This window comes from Melopsittacus undulatus, chromosome 3 (assembly GCF_012275295.1).
Source record: "Melopsittacus undulatus isolate bMelUnd1 chromosome 3, bMelUnd1.mat.Z, whole genome shotgun sequence".
In the NCBI taxonomy this organism is placed as follows: domain Eukaryota; kingdom Metazoa; phylum Chordata; class Aves; order Psittaciformes; family Psittaculidae; genus Melopsittacus; species Melopsittacus undulatus.
In genome coordinates, this window is record NC_047529.1 from 45,772,077 (window position 1) to 45,791,763 (window position 19,687).

A 19,687-nucleotide genomic window follows, 5' to 3' on the forward strand; every position below is an offset into this window, starting at 1 on the left:
TGTAGCTGTGCCTGGGATTGCTCCCACCCAGGTATAGGACCTTGCTCTTGGCTTTATGCTGAAGGAGTAGCCATCTTTAAGTTAACAATTGCTGATTTCTGTCATTTTGAAAGATTAATTTGGCTTGATATCATCATCATGGTGAATAAGGAACAAACACAAAGCACACCTTCTTCATCTCAAAAGTACATACATCCAAGGATGCTTATTGCATATTCTAGTAATCTAGTAGTCATCATACTTGAATAATCACAGTTAAAATTATATTCAAAAATTTTGTACATTACTATGTTAACTATGTTAGGAAAGAAGCAGAACATTTTTAAAATTTTTATATTTCCTACACAGGTAAAAATATCTTAATGGAAAAATATTCTTTAAATGCTGCAGGCTAAAATGATTTGATTATATTTTAGATTTTTAAAGTAATTCAGTGTTTCAAAGTCTTAAGTGTGTTCTACAGCAGGTACAGAATTTTATGTTTCTTTAACACCTGTGGAAAATTTGGATTACTAATATCCATTATTAATAAAAGTAAAATTTCTTTGAAAAGAAAGAACATATTTTTCTTCCTCTTTACACTACTGTACACAGGTATTTGTTCAATGTTATATATTTCCTCCATGGTGATGAATCACCTGGTAAAATGCCAGACAACATCAGTCAGGATTAACATGTACTTTGGTTGCAGAGTGAACAATAGTGTTCTGCATCATTTGGGGAATGAGAATGAATATAGAGAGTAAGACAGAGGGGAAGACTTTAAAAAGATGATATTCAGGAACTGGTTTAAGGGAACTTAATTTATTGGATGCAAACTGATTATGTGAAACACACAATATAATAATGGTGATTTTTACATATTCAATTAGCTCCTTCTGTAAGAAAGCTGTGAAGTTCAGATGCAGTATGTTCCAAAATACGTTAGAAGACTTATTTTGGCTTAGCATCCAGTTTTTTTGATCTCTTTTTCTAGTAGTCAAAACTCTGTCAGGCATTTAAGGGAAAACTCGCAAAAGATAAGTTCCTGCTGAAAAGACCTTGCTCTCTAGCAGAGACATGCATGAGTACTTGAGGGAGAGGAGAAAGCAGCAACAGCAGCTAGTTCATAAAGTGACTGCTCAGAAATGTTTTATAAAGTTTACTTTCCATTGATGATTCTGGGAATGCAGGTCTTGGATAGGTTTGCAGAAGTGAGTTTTTCAGAGTCACAAAGGTGGATGGTCAGGTGGGGCTATGTTTCTGAGTCAACTTTTGAAAACGTCTTGCTGAAGTTTCCTCTTCTTTGTAAGCTGAAAAGATCCTGGAGGATGAACTCCTCCAGACAGCCACTGCCTACCTGACTAACTATGCTAATATATACTGGATTATAGTTCAGATACCACTCCACATACAAACTATTTGGGCTTCAGCAATTGCAGCTGGAGAAGACTGGAGAGTGAGACTAGATGAGAGCAACAGCAACAGGAGAGGAGGTGCTCCAGGTCCTCAGATTCCCCTTCAGCAATCCGCATTCCCTGTCCCTCTGTGCTGGGGGGGGAGGAGATAGAGAAACCGGGAGTGAAGTTAAGCCTAGGAAGAAGACGGCAGGGGAGAGGGAATGTGTTTTTAAAGTTTGGGTTTTATTTCTCTTTATGCTATTCTGATTTGATTGTTGGTAGATCAAGTTTTCCTCAAGCAGAGTCTGGTTTGCCTTTGACAGTAATCAGTGAATGATCTCTCCCTGTCCTTATCTTGACCCATGAGTCTTTCATTATGTGTTTTGTCCCCTGTCCAGCTGAGGAGGGAAATGATAGAGTGGCTTTGGTGGTTAGCCAGGGTTAACCAACCATACACAGGTTGTCCTCTGCAATCTGTGTGTGGTGGGTTCACAGATACTCTACAGTGTCTATGAACTCAGTTGTGTAGGATAATCAACATTGCTCTGTGGCTGCTAGAACCAATGTCTCTTGAACAGAACCAGTTCAATTTATCTCAGCTGTTGCTATACCTTCCCTTTCATGGGCGATGACTGCCTCTGCCACTGCTTGTTTATTGCTCTTGTATTAGAGTCAACAAAGCCAGCTATACTTTTGGCTTTGTGAAAATATAATCTACATTCAAGATGAAGGAACACTTATTAAAAATGTTGTTTAAAGTTAAATACTTTTGGAGAATGCTATTTTCAAACATTAGAAAAAACATTAAAAAAAAAGCTTGCTAGCAATTTAAAAGCTGTTGCCTTTTGCACTTTGCAAAGCTCATTACTGTGAGAAGGGACATTTACTTCAGTACTTGACACCTGCTTTGTCTCAGAATGAGATAATTATCTGTATTTCATAAAACATTGGTGTGTCTGAAATTAGCATAATCAGTTTTTCTAGGTATTTTCTAAGCTTGCTGTAGGGGTGAACTCACCTGGCTGTGTTAGGGCACCTCAATAATACCTCAGGAACAACCTGCCCTCCCAGTTAGAGCAGCTGCATGTGGAGCAGATGTGGTCAGATTATTAAAAAGGAATACGTTGTCTTTTGAAGAGACTTGTTCCTTAGCAGCAAGCAGTTAAAGCTGCGTTCTATCATCTTTTTCTTCCAACTCTGGCATGAACTGCTGAATAAATATGTACTATTTGATGAAAAATAGTCCAGTTACCAGAGTTTAGTAAACATGACACCTGGACAGCTGAGAAGGTGTCACAGATGATTCCATGCATGAGGGACTGTCTTCATGGTGACTTAAGCTATGGTGTCTTATTGGTATAGGGTCACATTAGGCTCAGGTTATCAAAGAGCAACTGTCTGTGCTGCTTTGTGTTGTGTGCTCATTCCTGAAATCATAGAATATATATACGTTAAAAAAAATAGGAAAAAAAAAAGTATACTTTTTCTTAGGAAGCAATGAAATGAAGGCAAGTACGATCCATAGGGCTATTACAATTCTAAATGAAGGGGTGGAAGTGGTCTCCTAGACAGAAAAGAACGGACCTAAATGTACATCTATGAAACAAAATTATTGCTCCATGAATAGGCATATGCTATAACATCCCATTGTGTCTACCAGATAACCTTTTAATGAAGGCTTGTACTGCCATTACAGCTTCAAGGATAATGCTTGCATCACCAGATTGTCACTTCTACCTTTTTTCATTTACCACTTTCATCAGGTAAATTGACATGCTCAGCTGGGAGGACAGAAGGCTTGGGTTTGGATCTTTTTGTGAAGGAAAGATTTTTTTGAGTTTTTAATAAAAGACATTGTAATGGAAAATGTGCAGCTATTCAGGGGAGCAGAAACACCTTTTTCTGAATGACTGGCTGCAGTCATCTGTTCTCTTTTATACTTTTGGGGAAGTACTCCAGCTTCAGCTTCAGAACTGGATGATGCCTACGCAGAGAATTTTGTGAGTGTAAGACACTGCTGAGAAAGAGGAGGCATAAGTTTAAACTTGCTTGCACTACAAGACTCAGAGAGACCAATATTCCAGCTGATGGGTTGCTCTCCAGAAAGGTGGTAGTATTGTCATCATCAGTTTTTAAATGAAAATGTCGTAGTTGCAGTTCTTTGAGCTAAGGTCAACAATAACAGTCTTTCCCAGGATAACTCACTTTCGGGGATGTGACCAGTGAGTTGTAGAAACTTTGAGGATTGATTACTATTTAAGAAAGGCTTCTTGGATCAGCTTCTTTAACACATTTCAGAATTTTGTCTCATTGAGTTGGAATTCACTCCCACAATGGATACCAAATGCCTTTTTATCTATAGGAATGGATAGAGACATTGGTGTAGTTCATCTATTCTGCCTATAGTGAGTGGCCGCTGGAGGAAAATTTTAGCAGCTCTGCATCTGCGTTTTATATTAGAGGAAACTAGCTGGTTCCCTGAAAGAGAACTGAGGAGCAGAGAAGTTAGATACAATTAACTTGTATTGGTTGGAGACCAACATAGAGGTCAAATAGGGTAAGCAGAGTTGATTTAAGGAATATGCTAATTGATTTAGAGAGATGTTGCTTTAGATACTTGCATCCTAGAAGTGCTGATTGGATTTTAGAATTAGCATTGGACCATCTAGCTGCAGCACAAAAATATGCATTTTTCTAATACAAATTGGAACAACCACAGGATGAAAGACCGGGAGAGGTAGAGGGAGGAAGAGAGGAAACATAAAAAACAAGTGCCTATTTTCACTGTGCTCTCTAGGAACTGAATTGGACTGGTAGTTCTATAGGCTTTCTACAGTCAAGAGAGGTACAGAAAGGCGTGGAGAGGGAATTAATTAATTGGGAAAGTGCAGAAAAACATTCTAGACATTTTAAAATTAAGACTGAGGTCTTTGAACTCCTGGCAATTATCTCAGTGTTTGTACCATACCAACACTGCTACGGACTTAATATTAACTACATATACACCAACTTATTTATGCAATGACTGATGAATAGTTTCATCACTTGTCTTGAGCTGGTGGAGTTAATTCTGAGTAGCAACGATGGTACCTGCTACACTTTTGAGAAAGCTGGTACATCTTTACACAGTAATGCAAGTATAATTTGGTCTTCATGTTCTGCCATGCTAGAACACTATGCAGTTACACTAAGTTCATTAGTCTTTTGAGTGCATTGCTTGTTCTGGTCCGGTAACTGTCTGCCTTGAATGATGCTGATTTACAGGAAACATTTGATTGTCTGTGTAAAAATAAAGCATAAAGCAAATAGCACGTACATTGCCTGGAGCCAGAGAACAAGATCCTGTAAAATTATTGTTTCCTCAATTAAAAATAAATTTTTTTCAAGAAAGAAGCATATGCTGCAATCATGATCTTACCTCTTAATCTATAGTAAGCTTGGTGACTTGCCAAAATCTGCTTCACTGATTCTTGCGGGCAAACTTTCACACCAGTTGAGAAAAAGGATGACCTCTTTGTTCGGTGCTTTGCCATGTCAAATATCCGCCTTATGGTTGATATTCTGGACCTCTTTGTTGTTCTTTCTGTTTTTTCTGACCCTGAGGCTTCTGCAAGATGTTTGGCTTCCCCATGGTTTAGTTTACTAGGGATTTCTGGAAAAGAAGAGAAGCAAGTACGTACATAAACATACATTGCATAGGCAGTAGGTATTCAATGCAAGACCATGTCTGGATACTTGCAAGAACCTGAATGTTCTTTTTGTTACATTATATTGGTGTCAGTGACTTGACTGTTTTACTGTGCTGAGGAGAAATATTCTGTGATCACATGGGGGAATTGGAACTCAAGAGACCTGGTATCTAATTTCCTTATATCTCAACACATGATTCCAGGACACCCAGGGTAAAATTTTTCAGAAGCCCTGAATTTTGTTTTTCAAAGTGACTTTGGGTTAGATCAACAAAGGATAGTTAAGTGCTTGAACTTCATGCTACAGCATCTCATCTGTGAGCATGTCACCTTGTAGGGAAATTTACAGTACAGTGATAACTAACAGTCTGGAGCCTGGGGACAGTGAAACATATCTGTGTCAGCTTACAGTATAAAAAGGTGTCTATGTTAGCAGGTAGGTAAAATGAAAAATAGTTATACCTTAAATCTACACCCTTTTAAGATATTCTTATCTTTCCTTTGGGCTTCAAAGTACATCTCCCTTCACATCAGGTTCATGGACTTGAACCCATCCCAAGAACTGGACCCTGAAACACTTTTTTTCAAGAGAAGTTTTACTGTCTTTTGGGAAAGAAAAAGCTGTTTCCAGTCTCCCTTTTTTTGCTCCATAGTGTGCTTCTCTCTTCTTCTCCCACATAGATTAGAATATTAATCAGTGCAGACTGCAATTATGTTTCTTTGCCACTCAATGTTTGGTGGTGTATCTCAATAAATCTCGAACTGTTTTTGGTAAAGTGGAACAGCTACACTAGAAAAAAAGTGAAAACAATGAGTGGGATTTGAAGATCTAGGCTTAAGTTTTACTTATGGAGCTATTCAGTTACGAAAAATGGAAATGCTTCTAGGGTGTCAAAATAGCCTCAAGCATAGGAACCCCCATCTTAAAAGGCACATAAAAATTCAGGACTTATTTTGTTCACTTCCAAAGTGTTTGTGATACAGTGTTATGTAACATAGCAGCTAAACCTAATATAAAAATTTTGATTATGAAAGTAGCATTTCAGATACATATTTAAATGAGCTGGAATATGGCATTTTGCAGGGTCATGTGACGAGCAATTAGTATCTTTGAGATTATCTTCCAAAATTTTGCATACTTATTAATAAAGATGTTAAAGTTAATTTGGAAATTCTTTTGTTGGGTTGCATTTTCATACATTTGATGCAGTTATTACAGAAGAAAAATAAAGAAAAACTATAAACAGAATAAAAGATATTTTGAAAAGTCTGTTTTGAAGGAAAAGTGTAACATGCGCAGATAATTGGAAAACTTTAAAGGGAGAAAATGAAAGAAAGACACAGAATATGTGTAATTGAATGATGAAGAAATTGCTTTGAAAAATGGTTTAAAAACTTGTAAAAGAAGAATAAAGAGAAATAACAGGGCTCACTGTGGCAGTAATGCTATGAAATAAATTATTAGTTTGCTGGAAAAGAAGGAATGTTATGCTGCACATAACACACTAATTATCATGTTCTTAGGCAAATCAAGAGAAAATAAAGAATGTGAAAACACATTATCTTGTTAATCTGGAGCTGTGTTAAATGTTTAAAGAAAAGTGGGCAGATGAAGAGAAAAATAATTGAAAGGCATGAAAGGCATGCTGTTAGAAAAACGATAGTGCTTGGAGTAAAGAATGAGAAAAGCTCTACCATATGTGTTGGTATTCATATGTGTATGTATATATACATGTTTCAGTTCTTATTTAACTTCAAAATGAACACCTAATCTTTATTGTGTAGAAATCATATATTTATTATGAGATAGATGGTACTCTAGTATGGAAAAAAGTTGACTGCTTGAGTATGATAAATATTATATGAAAGATGGGGTTATACAATGAAATCAATATGTGGTTGTTAGTGCTTTGTAAAGCATGTTGGAGGCAGCAACCTGTGCACTATAATGTTTAGTTGTTGCAACATAATTTTAAATGATGATGCAGTCATATAGTGTTTGCCATTAAATGAACTGGAAGCAATTTTTCCACAGTAATGTCAGATCATGAACCATAAATATAGATTTCATAAAAGGAATTTTCCCTGGGCTCATCAGAAGCCACAAGTGGCCAAACATCGGATCAGTTAGACATTAATTATTTGAATGTTATGTGGGGTGTGAAAGGAAGATCCAAATGCCATTGAAATCTCAAAGCAGATTCCTGAAACCCTCTAGGAGCAAATACCAAAATTTCTATGGAAAGTAGGCAGTTGTGAGTCTGTTACCTGTTACAAGATATATTAAGTGTGCTAGACCAGCTGCCCAGCAGTCTGACCAACTGGTGCAGAGGATTTTGTCACTAAGCTCTTTGGTAGCATTAGAATGGAGCAGAGGCCTTTGTTGAAGGATTTGCTTCTTCCTCAGGATTTACCCCTAAGTTCTTAACTTGAATTAAGAGTTGCACTCTTCATAACCCTGACAAAGGAGATTCTTCTCAAATGATTGTAGCAATGATTTCAAACTCTGATATGATAGGTTCACTGCTGGGCTTTTTGATCTGAGGTGACCATGCATTCTCTGCTTCCAGTTGTCACTGTTCTGCTAGCCTGTACAGGGTAGGTATAATTTCTTTCTCTTTTCATTCTTTCCTTTCAGTTTCCACATTTTTTAATTTTGTGTGTGTGTGTGTGTGAGGGATCTGTTGCTTAGGTATACTTATTGTAACAGGTTTAAGTTGATTTATATCTTGTGGTTAGTAAATTTCACTTGCTAGAGTAAACTTTCAGTAACACTGATTCTTGAAATCACCTTTTTTACTAAACTTAAGCAAAATTTGAATTGGAGAAATCATCAGCCCCTCTCTCCACATGAGTGTTCAAAACGTCCTAATATTTGCTGAATGTGGATAAAAAACCTGTCTTCTGGTATGAACAATATTTGTTTATAATTCTTCAGGCCTGTGCTTTCCCCTGCACCTGTGTAAATTCTGAACTGAGAATTATTTACTTAAGACTGCCAGAGGGCCCAGCCATGTAATTTCCTGCAGTATGCATCCATCTGCAACTTTTCAGATGCTTTGTTTTCAGTGTCCTGGGTTTAGGAAAAAAAAATCTAAAAAGACTTGGGCTATTATGAAATTGAACCCATTAATTTTAGCTGATTGCTCTTCTCTTTACCATGCAACACAGTAACTGAGTAAACTGGAGTGGAGCAAATTTTACAGTGTACATCACTTGATCATGTAAAAAAAAAATAAATCCAATAATACCAGGCTGTTTTACTTAAGTAGTTTTTGTAATTTTGTTCTTGTTCTCTTTTCTCAAACATATGTTGTTAATGCAGCGAGTGTTTACCCTGTCCAATCTGACTTTTTATTTAAGTCCGTTGTTTCACAAAGGTGACTGTCTCAGTTTTACCTTTCAAAAGTATGTCTGAGGTTTTTAGTTTTCTTTGGCAGTTCTAGGGCAGAAGGGCAGATAACTGTAAGAGTCTGATAACAGTTTACTGTAATTTAGCTTAGTCTCCAAGGTGTCCTAAACAAAGCTGTAACTGTACTTTATTCTCACATGAAAGAGTTTACATCATTCACCCCATTTTCTAGGCAGCATACTTGAGGAAAAAAGTTGGTATTGTTTTACAAAGGTAATCTACAAGGTCATTGTCAGCCATTATTAAAATCTGGTGTTCCTGACCTCTGGGCCTGAACTTCAGACAAATACAGCATAAGATTTTCAAAATATGACAAAGTAATTTCCCAAATATAATACAGCATTCCTATTCATATAGAGCCTAATCAAAGCGCTTTGATGTTCATACAGGTCTCTCAACCACGTAGTATTGCTCCTCAGGTTTTGTTTTCAGACAGGTAAATGGTATTGATCTCTCAAATTAAAAATCTAAAATCATTAGAACTAGGCCAGGCCCCACCCTTGTATCTCTTGCATTATTAAATTTACACCCTCACTAAAAAAAAAAGAAAACCGAGTCAGGAGAAACAGATTTTAAAAGAGACAGCTCCTATGTGGTTTTAATAATCTGCATTGTGAAAAGGGAAATTACATCAATATTTAACTGGATTCTAGAAAAAAAAGAGTTTAAAACCATTCAAATAACTGGCCAGTGTTTTGTTGTTGGGTTTGTTTGTTTATTTTCCTTTTATAAACACAGGAGCAAGAAACTTGTACTCATACTATTTTTTTGTATAACTGTAGAGGATGCTTTTCTACACAGCTTTATTCATTAGTAGCTGTTGATAGTATCAGTTTTGAGCAGCCTCCAATTTTATTGTTTTTTATTGTTCTTTTTTTTTTCAGCAATCTCAGTGTAGCAACATTTACCTACAGCATTAATTTGGAAGTACCCATTTGGTTCATTTGACCTTAGGAAATTAAGCTGTCATTGTATACAAAGAGAAGAATTTAAAATATGGTAACTAAAGGTTTCAGTAGCAAAATTCAAAGTAACATCAGGACAAAACTGTTGAAGGGGCTTAGATGAGCAGGGACAGATTAAAATATGACATGACTTTATCACCAAATGCAGCCTAAATCCTCCATGAGTACTAGGAGAAGCACCCATCTTCTCCTAGAGAAACATGCAATAAGTTTTATCCTCCTATGCAGATGTGGAACTAAAGGCCCGGCCCTTATACTCTTGCTGATGTCAAGTGTTGCTTTGCCAGTGCTGTAGCTCTGACTGTGTTTGCATTTTCAAGCTTGTTTTCACAACCATGAAAGCTCACAACTTAAAAGAACTATAAAGTATGGAATCCCATACTAGAAAAATTAATACTAATAATGAATCTGTTCATGTCTTGTCTCTGAGAGGTCAGTGCTCTTAAATACAAGATTATATGTCTTGCCTGTACTTATATTTGAGTCCAGTATACCCTTTAACTACTTGATATACACATTGGAAGAACTTTGAGAGGAATTATTAAGGGGATTCTGCCCCAGCAGTTATTGCATTCTGGTGGGTAATAGGTCTTACTTGGGAACTAAGTGTGGTAGCTGAGGTGTAGCAGAGAACTATGTTTGGATCTCACTTCTCCAGGTTTAGGGTACTTAGTCAGTGAACTGCTGGTGAAAAAAAGCAGGATCCACTACTGTGGGGAAGTTTGCTGAAAGATAAGGAGCTGACATTGATACCTAGCTTCAGAAGAAGATGAACAGTGGCCAAGGAAGAATGCCCATGTTCCTAAAATAGAGGAAGAAACCTAAGGCATTTATATTAAAAGTAATTAATTTTAATTCCTCAAATGAATATTGACAATGATAAGGTTCGTAGTCCTGTTTGGTATGTTGGCTTGTGTGAATGCCATTCTTAAATGTCACTAAATAGCAACATTACCCATGGAATGAAGCCTGGGTATATGACTGTAGCAAAGAAAGAGCTATGGGGGCCAGGTCCAGGACAGAGCTGGGAAGACCATGTTCAGCAGATCAATGTTCAGTAGCAGACTTCCTGCATGAATACCACAAAGATGGTGTCTACACACTACAGAACCTTTCATGTACCTTCTAATATATTGTGTTGTGCAAGACATGACATTGTCTTACATGTAGGGAGGTGCTAGGCACTGCCTGTACAGTGGGAACTTGTACTGAAGACAAAATACATCTGATTCTTGTTTCTCTTGCTTGGATTTAGCATGACAAAGTGTCACTTGTGCTTGTTCACAAGCCATGGTCAAGCTCTCTATGACACAAGAGAAGAGCTCCAGACACCTGGTTAAAAGGTAAGTTCTGTAATTGTCAGTCTTTTAAAGATTGTGTTCTTGTTTTGAATTAGACCTGTACCAAAGGATTTTCCTTCTCAAGATTTTGGGTAAATGGCTGGTTTTCATAAATCCTTCTTGGTGGGAATGTGTGATGATACTCCTTTAAACATTTATGGAAGATGAAGAATTTAGTTACTGTTAACTTAGTATCTCTTTCAGACAGATAAGTGCAAATTCTGGTCAAGAATCTTCCTTGTTATTCATCAGCTCTACTAACTTCTGCTGCTGGAATTCATAAAAAGCATCAAGGGCCATCTACAGTTTCATGCCAACATCTAAATCCTGTAACAGTCTCTTAAGGTCCATGACCCAGGCTAGAAACAGCATTGAAGAATGACTGGTTTTAATGTTGACATATGAAATGTATCTATTCATATTTTCTTGGCATCTTAGAAACATTTGGCCTGAAATGCCATTCTATTATCTGATATGGTTTATATCAAAAAACGCAAGAAAATGCTTTACATTTTTAGCATAGTTTTTGGAGGGATATGTCCAATCTGCCTTGATGAAACACTTGAGCACCTCTGCTGGTCATTTTTGAATCAGTCTTAATCAAGATCTGCAATCTTGATACTTTGGAAAAGTCAGTGAGACAACTCAAGTTCAAGTTCCAGTGATATTTTGCTGCATACATTAACATTTCAACAATTTTGACGGTGTGAGTCAAAATGCTGCAGTGCAGAATAGGCTTATTGAGGTAACTGCATTCAAATATGATGCCAATTAGGATGACTGGCATATAAGAAAGCTTTAGGAGTCAGAACCCATAGTGCCATCTCTTTGCATTAACTTGTGTGGTTGGAACTGGTCAAATTTACTCATAGTTTGAAGCACTCATCCTGCAGTACAATCTGCACTCTCTGGCTAATTCATCTCATTTTGAAAGATAATGACTTGGACTTAACCTTACTTAGTTACGTGTCAAGTTGCATAGACCAAGTTAGGTTGGGAGGATGCCTGGAGGTCACCTTGTCCAATTTCTTGCTCTAAACATGGCCAGTTTCTGGGCTAGATGAGATTGATCAAGTTTTGAGGAAGAGGAAAGGGAAAAGAACTTGATTAGAACTGTCTTCATTTTGTGCTGTAACCACAAAATCACAAAATGAAAGATGAGTGCATTATTTCTTCTTACCTGAAACTGCTGGGGCTTCTATGGTCTCTATTGAATCATATGTATGAAATATATACCTGGAGCATACCCACTAAAGCTGGTATTTAAGGTAGCAAGGTTACCGAGACTTAATATTCAATTGGGTGAAGTCTGAGAAAGTACTGAAAGATTCAGAGGAACCAATAAGAAAGTAATTTTGGGTCTGCACAGAGGTAGAAATTCATAAGCCAATAGAACCTCATCACTGAAAAGATAAACATGGTGGTCTAAGTACAAGTAGCTTTGTAGCGATGAGACTGGGTCCTTCTGCTTTGCAGACATCTGTGACTAGGCAGTTGCTTTGAGAATCAGCCTGCTGTTTCTAAAACCAACTATCTTAGCATAGGAACAAACTGCTCTTGTCTTCTATGACTGCAATGTTTCTTACAGGTCAGGGCTTCAGTTTCTGTGTTACACCTGAGGTCTTGCTTTTGTGAAATGAGGATGACAGTGTTACTCTGTAGAGAGATATATTATAAGGTTTATACTGCTGGCATGCTTGCAGAAAATGATAAGGCATGCTACAATTATGTAAGGGTATATAAACACACCTACACTCTATCAAGTGTCAGTGTACTCCCTAGTGGTTGTTAGTCTTGTGTTTCTAGATGTGTTACTTTTCTGAAGTGTCTGTCCAGTAAATAGCAGCTGATAGTGGCTAAATGCCAGTATATATGTATACACAAGCAGAGAGGTCAATAGATATTTCTTTTTAGGAAGTGTGTTGTTCAATATCACTCATTTCTGAGGGGAAGATATTGTTTTCAATGCAGCTGGAATTGCAAAGTGCAAAGCATGTGTAATGTGCAGGATAGTGTACTTAATTCCTGATAAAGATGGAAGGATTTTGTGATCTTATTGTGAGCAGAAGACTCATTTTGATCGCAGAGGGATTCGGAATGGGACAGAGGTACAAAATCAGAGAGGAAAAAATATATTTAAAATATTACAAAGCACCAAAATGCATACAGTTTTCCTTCTGGGAATAAGACAGTGTGTGTGCTGCATCTGATGATTGTTTGCCGTATCATTTAGTACACTGCTGAAGCCACTAGGACAATTAGTTGAGAAATTAAAAATGCAATAAACAGTAGTTTGCATTTCTAGCACGTTAAGACTTCAAGTAAAGTTACTTTATTGCAGCTTGTAAATTAATGCCCTGTAAAGGGGAAAACCCTGTTACTATTAATAGTGATCATTTTGATCACAGCTGTTTTCAGAGAAAAAATCCCACATATCTAACTGCTCATTCACACACAGTCCACTAATTGTTATGGTACGGATGTGATTATATCTGGAATTAATCTTTAAGGTTCAGAGACAATACTCTAGTATTTTTATTCAAGTTTAGCTTTTAGCCAGAAAATAGGTAAGATTAAACCGCACATGTAATGCAGTGTTATATTTGAGAAAGGGGAAAAAAGTTTACTTTTCACAGTTCAATTTTCACAACCAGGAAAGATAACTTTAACTTAGTAGTTCTTATTTTATGGATGAAAGTAGAAAATTATCTTCGTTCAAAAAGCAGATGTCTTCTTTTTTTTTTCTTTAATTTTTGAAGCTTTATATTTTTTGACTTCCCTTTCCTTTTGGCAAAAATTTGCTTAACCCTTTTTTCAAGTGCAATTATAGTAATGAACATCTTCAGCACTTAGTGTTGAATTGGAACAGCTGAGAGGGAAGGGGTAAGTCAGAATGAATTAAAATGATTTCATAGAGCACACACAAAGCCTTTGTGTCCTCAAGGATGGCTGAGTAAATAGCAGATATTTGCTTGCTGAATAAAAAATAACACTAAACAGCCTTGGACAGTCTCTGGCTCCCTTAAATTTTCAGTATAAAGTGCTAAAATCTACCCAGCAACAGTGTATGTTTTGTGGAGTTCAGAGTTTCCCTGTACTTTGCTAGTTGGTCTGGGTTTTCCACAGTTTAGAATTCAACACTTAAAAATTACTCTAGTGTCTTATTTTGTGCACAGATTTTTGCTATTGCAAAGATCTTATCCCCTCACTTTCCTTTCCCATTTTTAGAAATGACTTGTATCAGGACAATATCAAAGACCGGAGTTCAAGTCCTGAAGTAATATCCTGGATTCTGGCACTAGTCATGGCCAAGGGTAAACACTCTATCTCTAAAGACTTTATTTTGTTTCCTACAGTTTCCTGTTTGTCTGCTGTGGAACTGGAGGTGCTCCTGGACAGCCTCCAAACAGCAGCATCCTTTCTCTAGTAAAGAAGTTAAATATAAGCATGAAGTCTTTTGAGATGTGTGTGCATATACTTGGGAAAGCATAATTTTAAAGTTTTATATATGTCATGATTATGTGGCAGTAAAAGGTAATTATTATATATTTATTCATACCATATGTACTTTATAAAGCATGTGGGATTTTTTGCAATTATCATTTATATGCATGTATGGAAAAAATATCTTTCTATCCTGAAAGCTATGAAAAATGAGAAAATTCTAACAGTGCTATGTAAGCAAGATGTTACGTGAAGCTTTTTATTGGTCATTGTTTCCTTAGAGTTGAAAACATTCTATGCACCAAACCTTCTGCTACAACTCTTAGGAAGATAACACACAGTATTCCTCTCTGTCAGTATAGCCTCCTAGGATTTTGCTGAAGTCTTTTATGGGAAATGAATTGTAACATAGAGTCACAGTGTACAACGGTTGAAACTGTGTGACCTCACTTTTTACATTATCGCATTCTCAGATTGTAATTATAAATGTGGACTGTAACGTACCATCAAGCATGCACAAATTACCTTGAATTCATTCTAGCTCTATCATAGAATATGCAGCTTAAATGCAAAAGTTGTGCACTTTGATATAACTTTTCTTCTTGTTAGATATGAACTGTCACTCATTCTCTCACTTTTTGTCACATTTCCAAAATACCATTAATGGTTAAATGACACTATTTGCATGGAATGAAAAAGTAAACTCAAAGAGGAACAGAATATAAACCTAGCGTTAATTAACACATGACTTTTTCCCAAGGAATTTTTCAGCACTCTAATTTTCCACAAGGGAAGATTTACATCATTTCAGTGAGATAAAAGAACTGCATTCTTTATTTTTTCTTTAAAGAAAATCTGTGCAAAGAAAACAGGCCCCCCCCCCCCAAAAAAAAGGTGTAAATAAAAATTTCCAAATATTATTGACAGCAGATCGTGTTTTGTTTCGCACCATCTCTTTAACAAATATTTAAATGCCATTCAGGAGACTTCACTTTTATCACTTTGCATTCTTTGCATTTAATTAGTGAGTGAGATTGACATAAAATAGGAGGTCATTGACTTGGGCAAGCATAAAGCAGCTGTAATGTTGACTTTTAATTCAATTATGTAAATATCAAAGCATAGATGGAAAAGTTAGTAAGAAACCTCTCCCAAAATTAAATGTGTTCCCTGAGGCTCTAAATGTATTGAATATGGAACCGAACAGGGAAAACTCACATCATCATATTTTGGGGTTTGTTGTTAAAGAAGGTTTAAAATTACTCTGAACTTTTTACTGTTTTTAAAAGGAGCAGCAGTTAGCTGTTGTGCTAAGTACAGGAGCTGTCTATATTTGTTTTCTTACAAATAATTTTACAATTACAGCTACAGTAATCTTTAATGGTATTGCATTTTTTTTCTATATTTGCCAGTATGTTTGATTCCTCCAGAACTTGTACATATATAAAAGCTTTAGGTGTTTCTGACAATGGCTAGTAAATACAAAAATATACTTTCTCTTTGTTTCAAGGATAACAGACCATCTTTAACAATTTCAGCACTGAGACTTTTTTTAGCTATTATACCCCTTCCCTACAATTGTTTCTGAAATTGTATTTTTTTCAGAATGGAACATGTGCAGATAAATCAAAACTAAATGGCATCTCATACAGAGATTGTAAACCCTGGGAAACACACAAAAGATCTTGTGCTAGTGTTTCTTTTCCAGCTTTATAGCAGTGTCAGTAACTGTGCTGTCTCCAGCTGAATTGTCAAAATACCAAATTCCAAACAAAGTATTCTGTAATATGAAAATAGCCAGATATTTCTAATTACTTTTTTTCACCATGAACAATGTAAATTCATATAAGTGTTTAATATACAAACTTACCTCTGCTTCCCTGAACTTGAAGAGCAAGGCAAATGATCAAAAATATTAATCCAGTTTTCAAATGCATGCTGTCTACTGATCATTCACAGTTTTCAAGATCAATAATGCAGGAAATCAGAATATTTAAGTAAATTAAAATAATTTTCCTTAAAGAACTAAATAAAGTTCCCGCAAATCTTCCCTCTTTTTTCTCTTTCAGGCCTCCCAGCCTTGTACTGCATTGACTTGCAAGTAAGCAAAGAGTGCAACAGGTGCCAGAACGCTGGAGCTGGGCAAACCCCTGCAACACACACGCTTCTAGCCTGGGGGGCTGGAATAGTAAGACAAGAGTGACGAAGTTTTAAAAAAAAGCAGTGTCTGTTTCTGGAATAATCTGTTTATCTGCTCCTCAGACATAATCCCTCTTACGGTCCAGCTAGAAGAGCTTTCTTCATCTTATTAACCTTCTGGAGCAGCATCTGTCAACCCCAGAAGACTTCAGTGACACCATGATAAACAAGGGAAGTCTCTTCTACTGCTCATTGCCTTTGAACATTGATCCTTTGGGCATTCTGGAGGTACGGCATGTGAGCAGAGGCGAAATCATGGCAGGAACTAATTGTGCTATTTCCAAAAGAGTGATCATAAACCCCAGGGAACTTCCTTTGAGGAGGAAGACAGCTTTTTCTGAAAGAATGTACTATACTCAGCTTTTTCTACTGCATGTGTCTTGGAAGCCGCTCTCCTTTCTCATACCAAAAGGTTGCTGTTGCAATGTTCCCTTTTGGGCAGTGATGATGATGATCTATGACAGCAGGGCAATGATGATTCAGCAGTAAATTGCAGCAGTATTCAGGGCTGGCACAATCTGATGCTAAACTAGAAATGGGGGAGGGAAGGTGTTTCAGAGAGGAAGAATAAGAAATGGTGGTAGGAAATGCTGTTTCAACCACATAGCTATAACCAGGACAAGAACTGGCAGTGAGTGAATACACTTTTCAAACAGCTTTGTTCCAGTTTCCCAAATAACTCTTCTGGTTAAATATTTGGCACATGTAAGAATTCCAGACTTACTTTTTATTTTCCAGGACATTTTTTACTGTTGTATTACATCTAGAAAATCTACCATATGGGCACTTGTAATGGTTTGTACCCCTTAGAGATTTTTGTGAACTGCGCTTTATCATAGGAAGTATCTAGACTGGCAGCAAGAATCTGTAAGTGCAAGTTACTTTAAGAACAACCTTCATTTGAACCCAATCAGTATTCTATTTTTACTTAGGATTTAAACAATTGTAACCTTCCTCCCTTTCCGAGATTGCCTAATTCTAATTGCTAAAATCAGGTAGTTCAGAGATTGGGCTGAGACCAAATAAGATCTGCTTTTTTCAATTTTTATTTTCACAATCTTCTTATGATGTTCAGTGCTCATATTAATGCTTTATGTTTATTGCTTCATGCATCTTGTTCTACCGTTCAAATAAAACTAATTAACAATACCTTGCCAGCAACACAATGCAAAGTAATGGCAGAGATAATCAGGATTTCCACTAGAGATAATTTGAGTAATGCTTAAGGATTATTCTTCAGCAGTAGCAATATTTGTTTTTTCATATTTTATATATCATAATCATATGCTATATACTGTAATCTTATAAGTACCTCTACAAACCATGTAAGCTTTCATAAGCATGTTACAGTTGAAAGGTGAAATTCCCCCTAATATGTTATCTAATTTTTAGTTGTTTCAGCTCTCAACCTGCAACAATTGGAAGTGTGGGGAATTTTTCTGAGGTGGGATCTGCTGTTTCAGGTGACATCTGAAAGTTCAGGATTGGCATAAATGAGATTATTTCCTCAGATCACCTTAGGTTTCAATGGAATTTTATAGGATAGGAATGCGATCCTTTAATTCTATTATGAATTTAAAAATAAAATAAATAAAAATAAAAGCATCAGACTACATTTTGAAAATGTGTAATAAAGAGATTTACTTGATGACTCTGCAGAGACTTGTTGGTGAAACAAGAGTCAGGAATCAAAAATCCTTCACCAACCTTTCATTTAAAAACATGGTTTTGAGTCTTTCATGTACTGGAGGAGACAAACATTTAATAAAACATACTCGTATCTTTCAAAGACAAAGGAACACGAACAATCCTCGAATACACCACAGTGTTTAGTGTCAGGTATGGCTTAAGGAAAATACTGAGCTCCATAGGTAAACTGTGACTAAAAGTTTGTAGGGCAGAAGTCTGCACATTTTGAGATGATGCTTAAATCATGAATATTTTAAGCTCTTTTCTGTTAAGGCAATGCCTTCTATATATTTGCATTTAATTAAGAAATTTTGTAAGTAACCTTGATAACTGCCACAAGGGAAGCAAACAAGAATGATAAACACTCATTAAAGCTAAAGCAATATTCTCTAGGGACCACTCCATCTCCAAGTACTGTACTGCTTAATTACAGGTCACTATTAATTAATCTAAAAGTATTTCTTCTAGTCCATGTGCTGTCAACAATAATATATATTGTCAAAAAAGCGATTAAAAAAATTCTACTGAAATTCAATAGTGCATTATAAATGTACTACCAAGATATGGAAAGGATGAAACTGTATGCTAAAATATATAATACCCAGGGTAAGTGCTTGTAAATGGATTAAATCAGAGCTGTTAATGGTCACCTTAGTGAATTGCTGCACATACCTAGAACAATAAACTTATGTGCCATTTAAATACAACTAAAGCTGTTTCCTGTGCTTGAAGAAAATTACAGTTTAGGCTGTCAAGGATTCTGTTTAGAAGAATTTTAATGTAAATTGTTGGTAAGTCTCATAACTATGATCTAAAAGTTGCTATGAATAGGGCTCAATTTTAGATACCCTATATACATATATAAACCAGCCAACTCATTTTACCCATAAAAGTGAGTGAGATTCTATACCATCAGAGTCAGTCTTTAACACCTAAGTTTGACTTCTGGTTTTAGCTGTCTCAAGTAATTTCTCCTACTGGTCTAGCCAACTGTTTTCCTTAAACTTTCCTTGCTGCTTTTACCTAAGAGGCCTGTTCAGCACTGAGGAAGGGAAGATATATAGTTACAAGGTGCATTGCAAGTCTTTGGCATTCTTTATTTGCATAGGAGCCAAACTGGCACCTGCCAGGCAGCATGCAGCAGGCATAGCTTTAGACTTCTGATTAAAAGTGAGGAAACCTGTGTTCTTCAGATTGGACAAACCAAGCCCTGTATCTCAGCCTCCATATCTGCAAATGGAGGGGATGATCGTGGGAGAGAGAAAAACTTCTGTAGGAGCAAACAAGATAATACATGTAAGGAAGAATGGTGTTTCTTTTCTTGCCTTTCTCATGCATTAAAATGTAAATAAAATATTTCGCAAATTATTCTTTTAAATTTTAAAAGCAGTATATTATTTTTGATGTTCTGGTGTACATATCAAATGTAGGCATCCTGTAGTGGATTTAAATAGCTTGTCATTAAGAGCATGTCTTTTTACTTTTTGAGCTTTTCCGGTTGGGCAGTATTTGTATTTTGTCCTCTACTGCTGTGCAGCCACCATTGAATTAATGCAAGGTTTTTTTTTCT

General features: G+C 36.3%; 1 protein-coding gene across 1 annotated transcript in view; it reads right to left on the reverse strand.

Moving 5' to 3' along the window:
- Window positions 1-16,166, reverse strand: part of IMPG1 (interphotoreceptor matrix proteoglycan 1) — a 56,797-nt gene extending 40,631 nt beyond the window's left edge. The window contains exons 1-2 of the mRNA XM_005153156.2: window positions 16,100-16,166; window positions 4,798-5,031 (exon numbers count right to left, since the gene is read on the reverse strand). Of these exons, the coding sequence (XP_005153213.2) occupies window positions 4,798-5,031; window positions 16,100-16,166 (301 nt within the window). The remainder of the gene's footprint in view (window positions 1-4,797; window positions 5,032-16,099) is intronic.
- Between the last annotated feature and the right edge of the window lie 3,521 nt (window positions 16,167-19,687).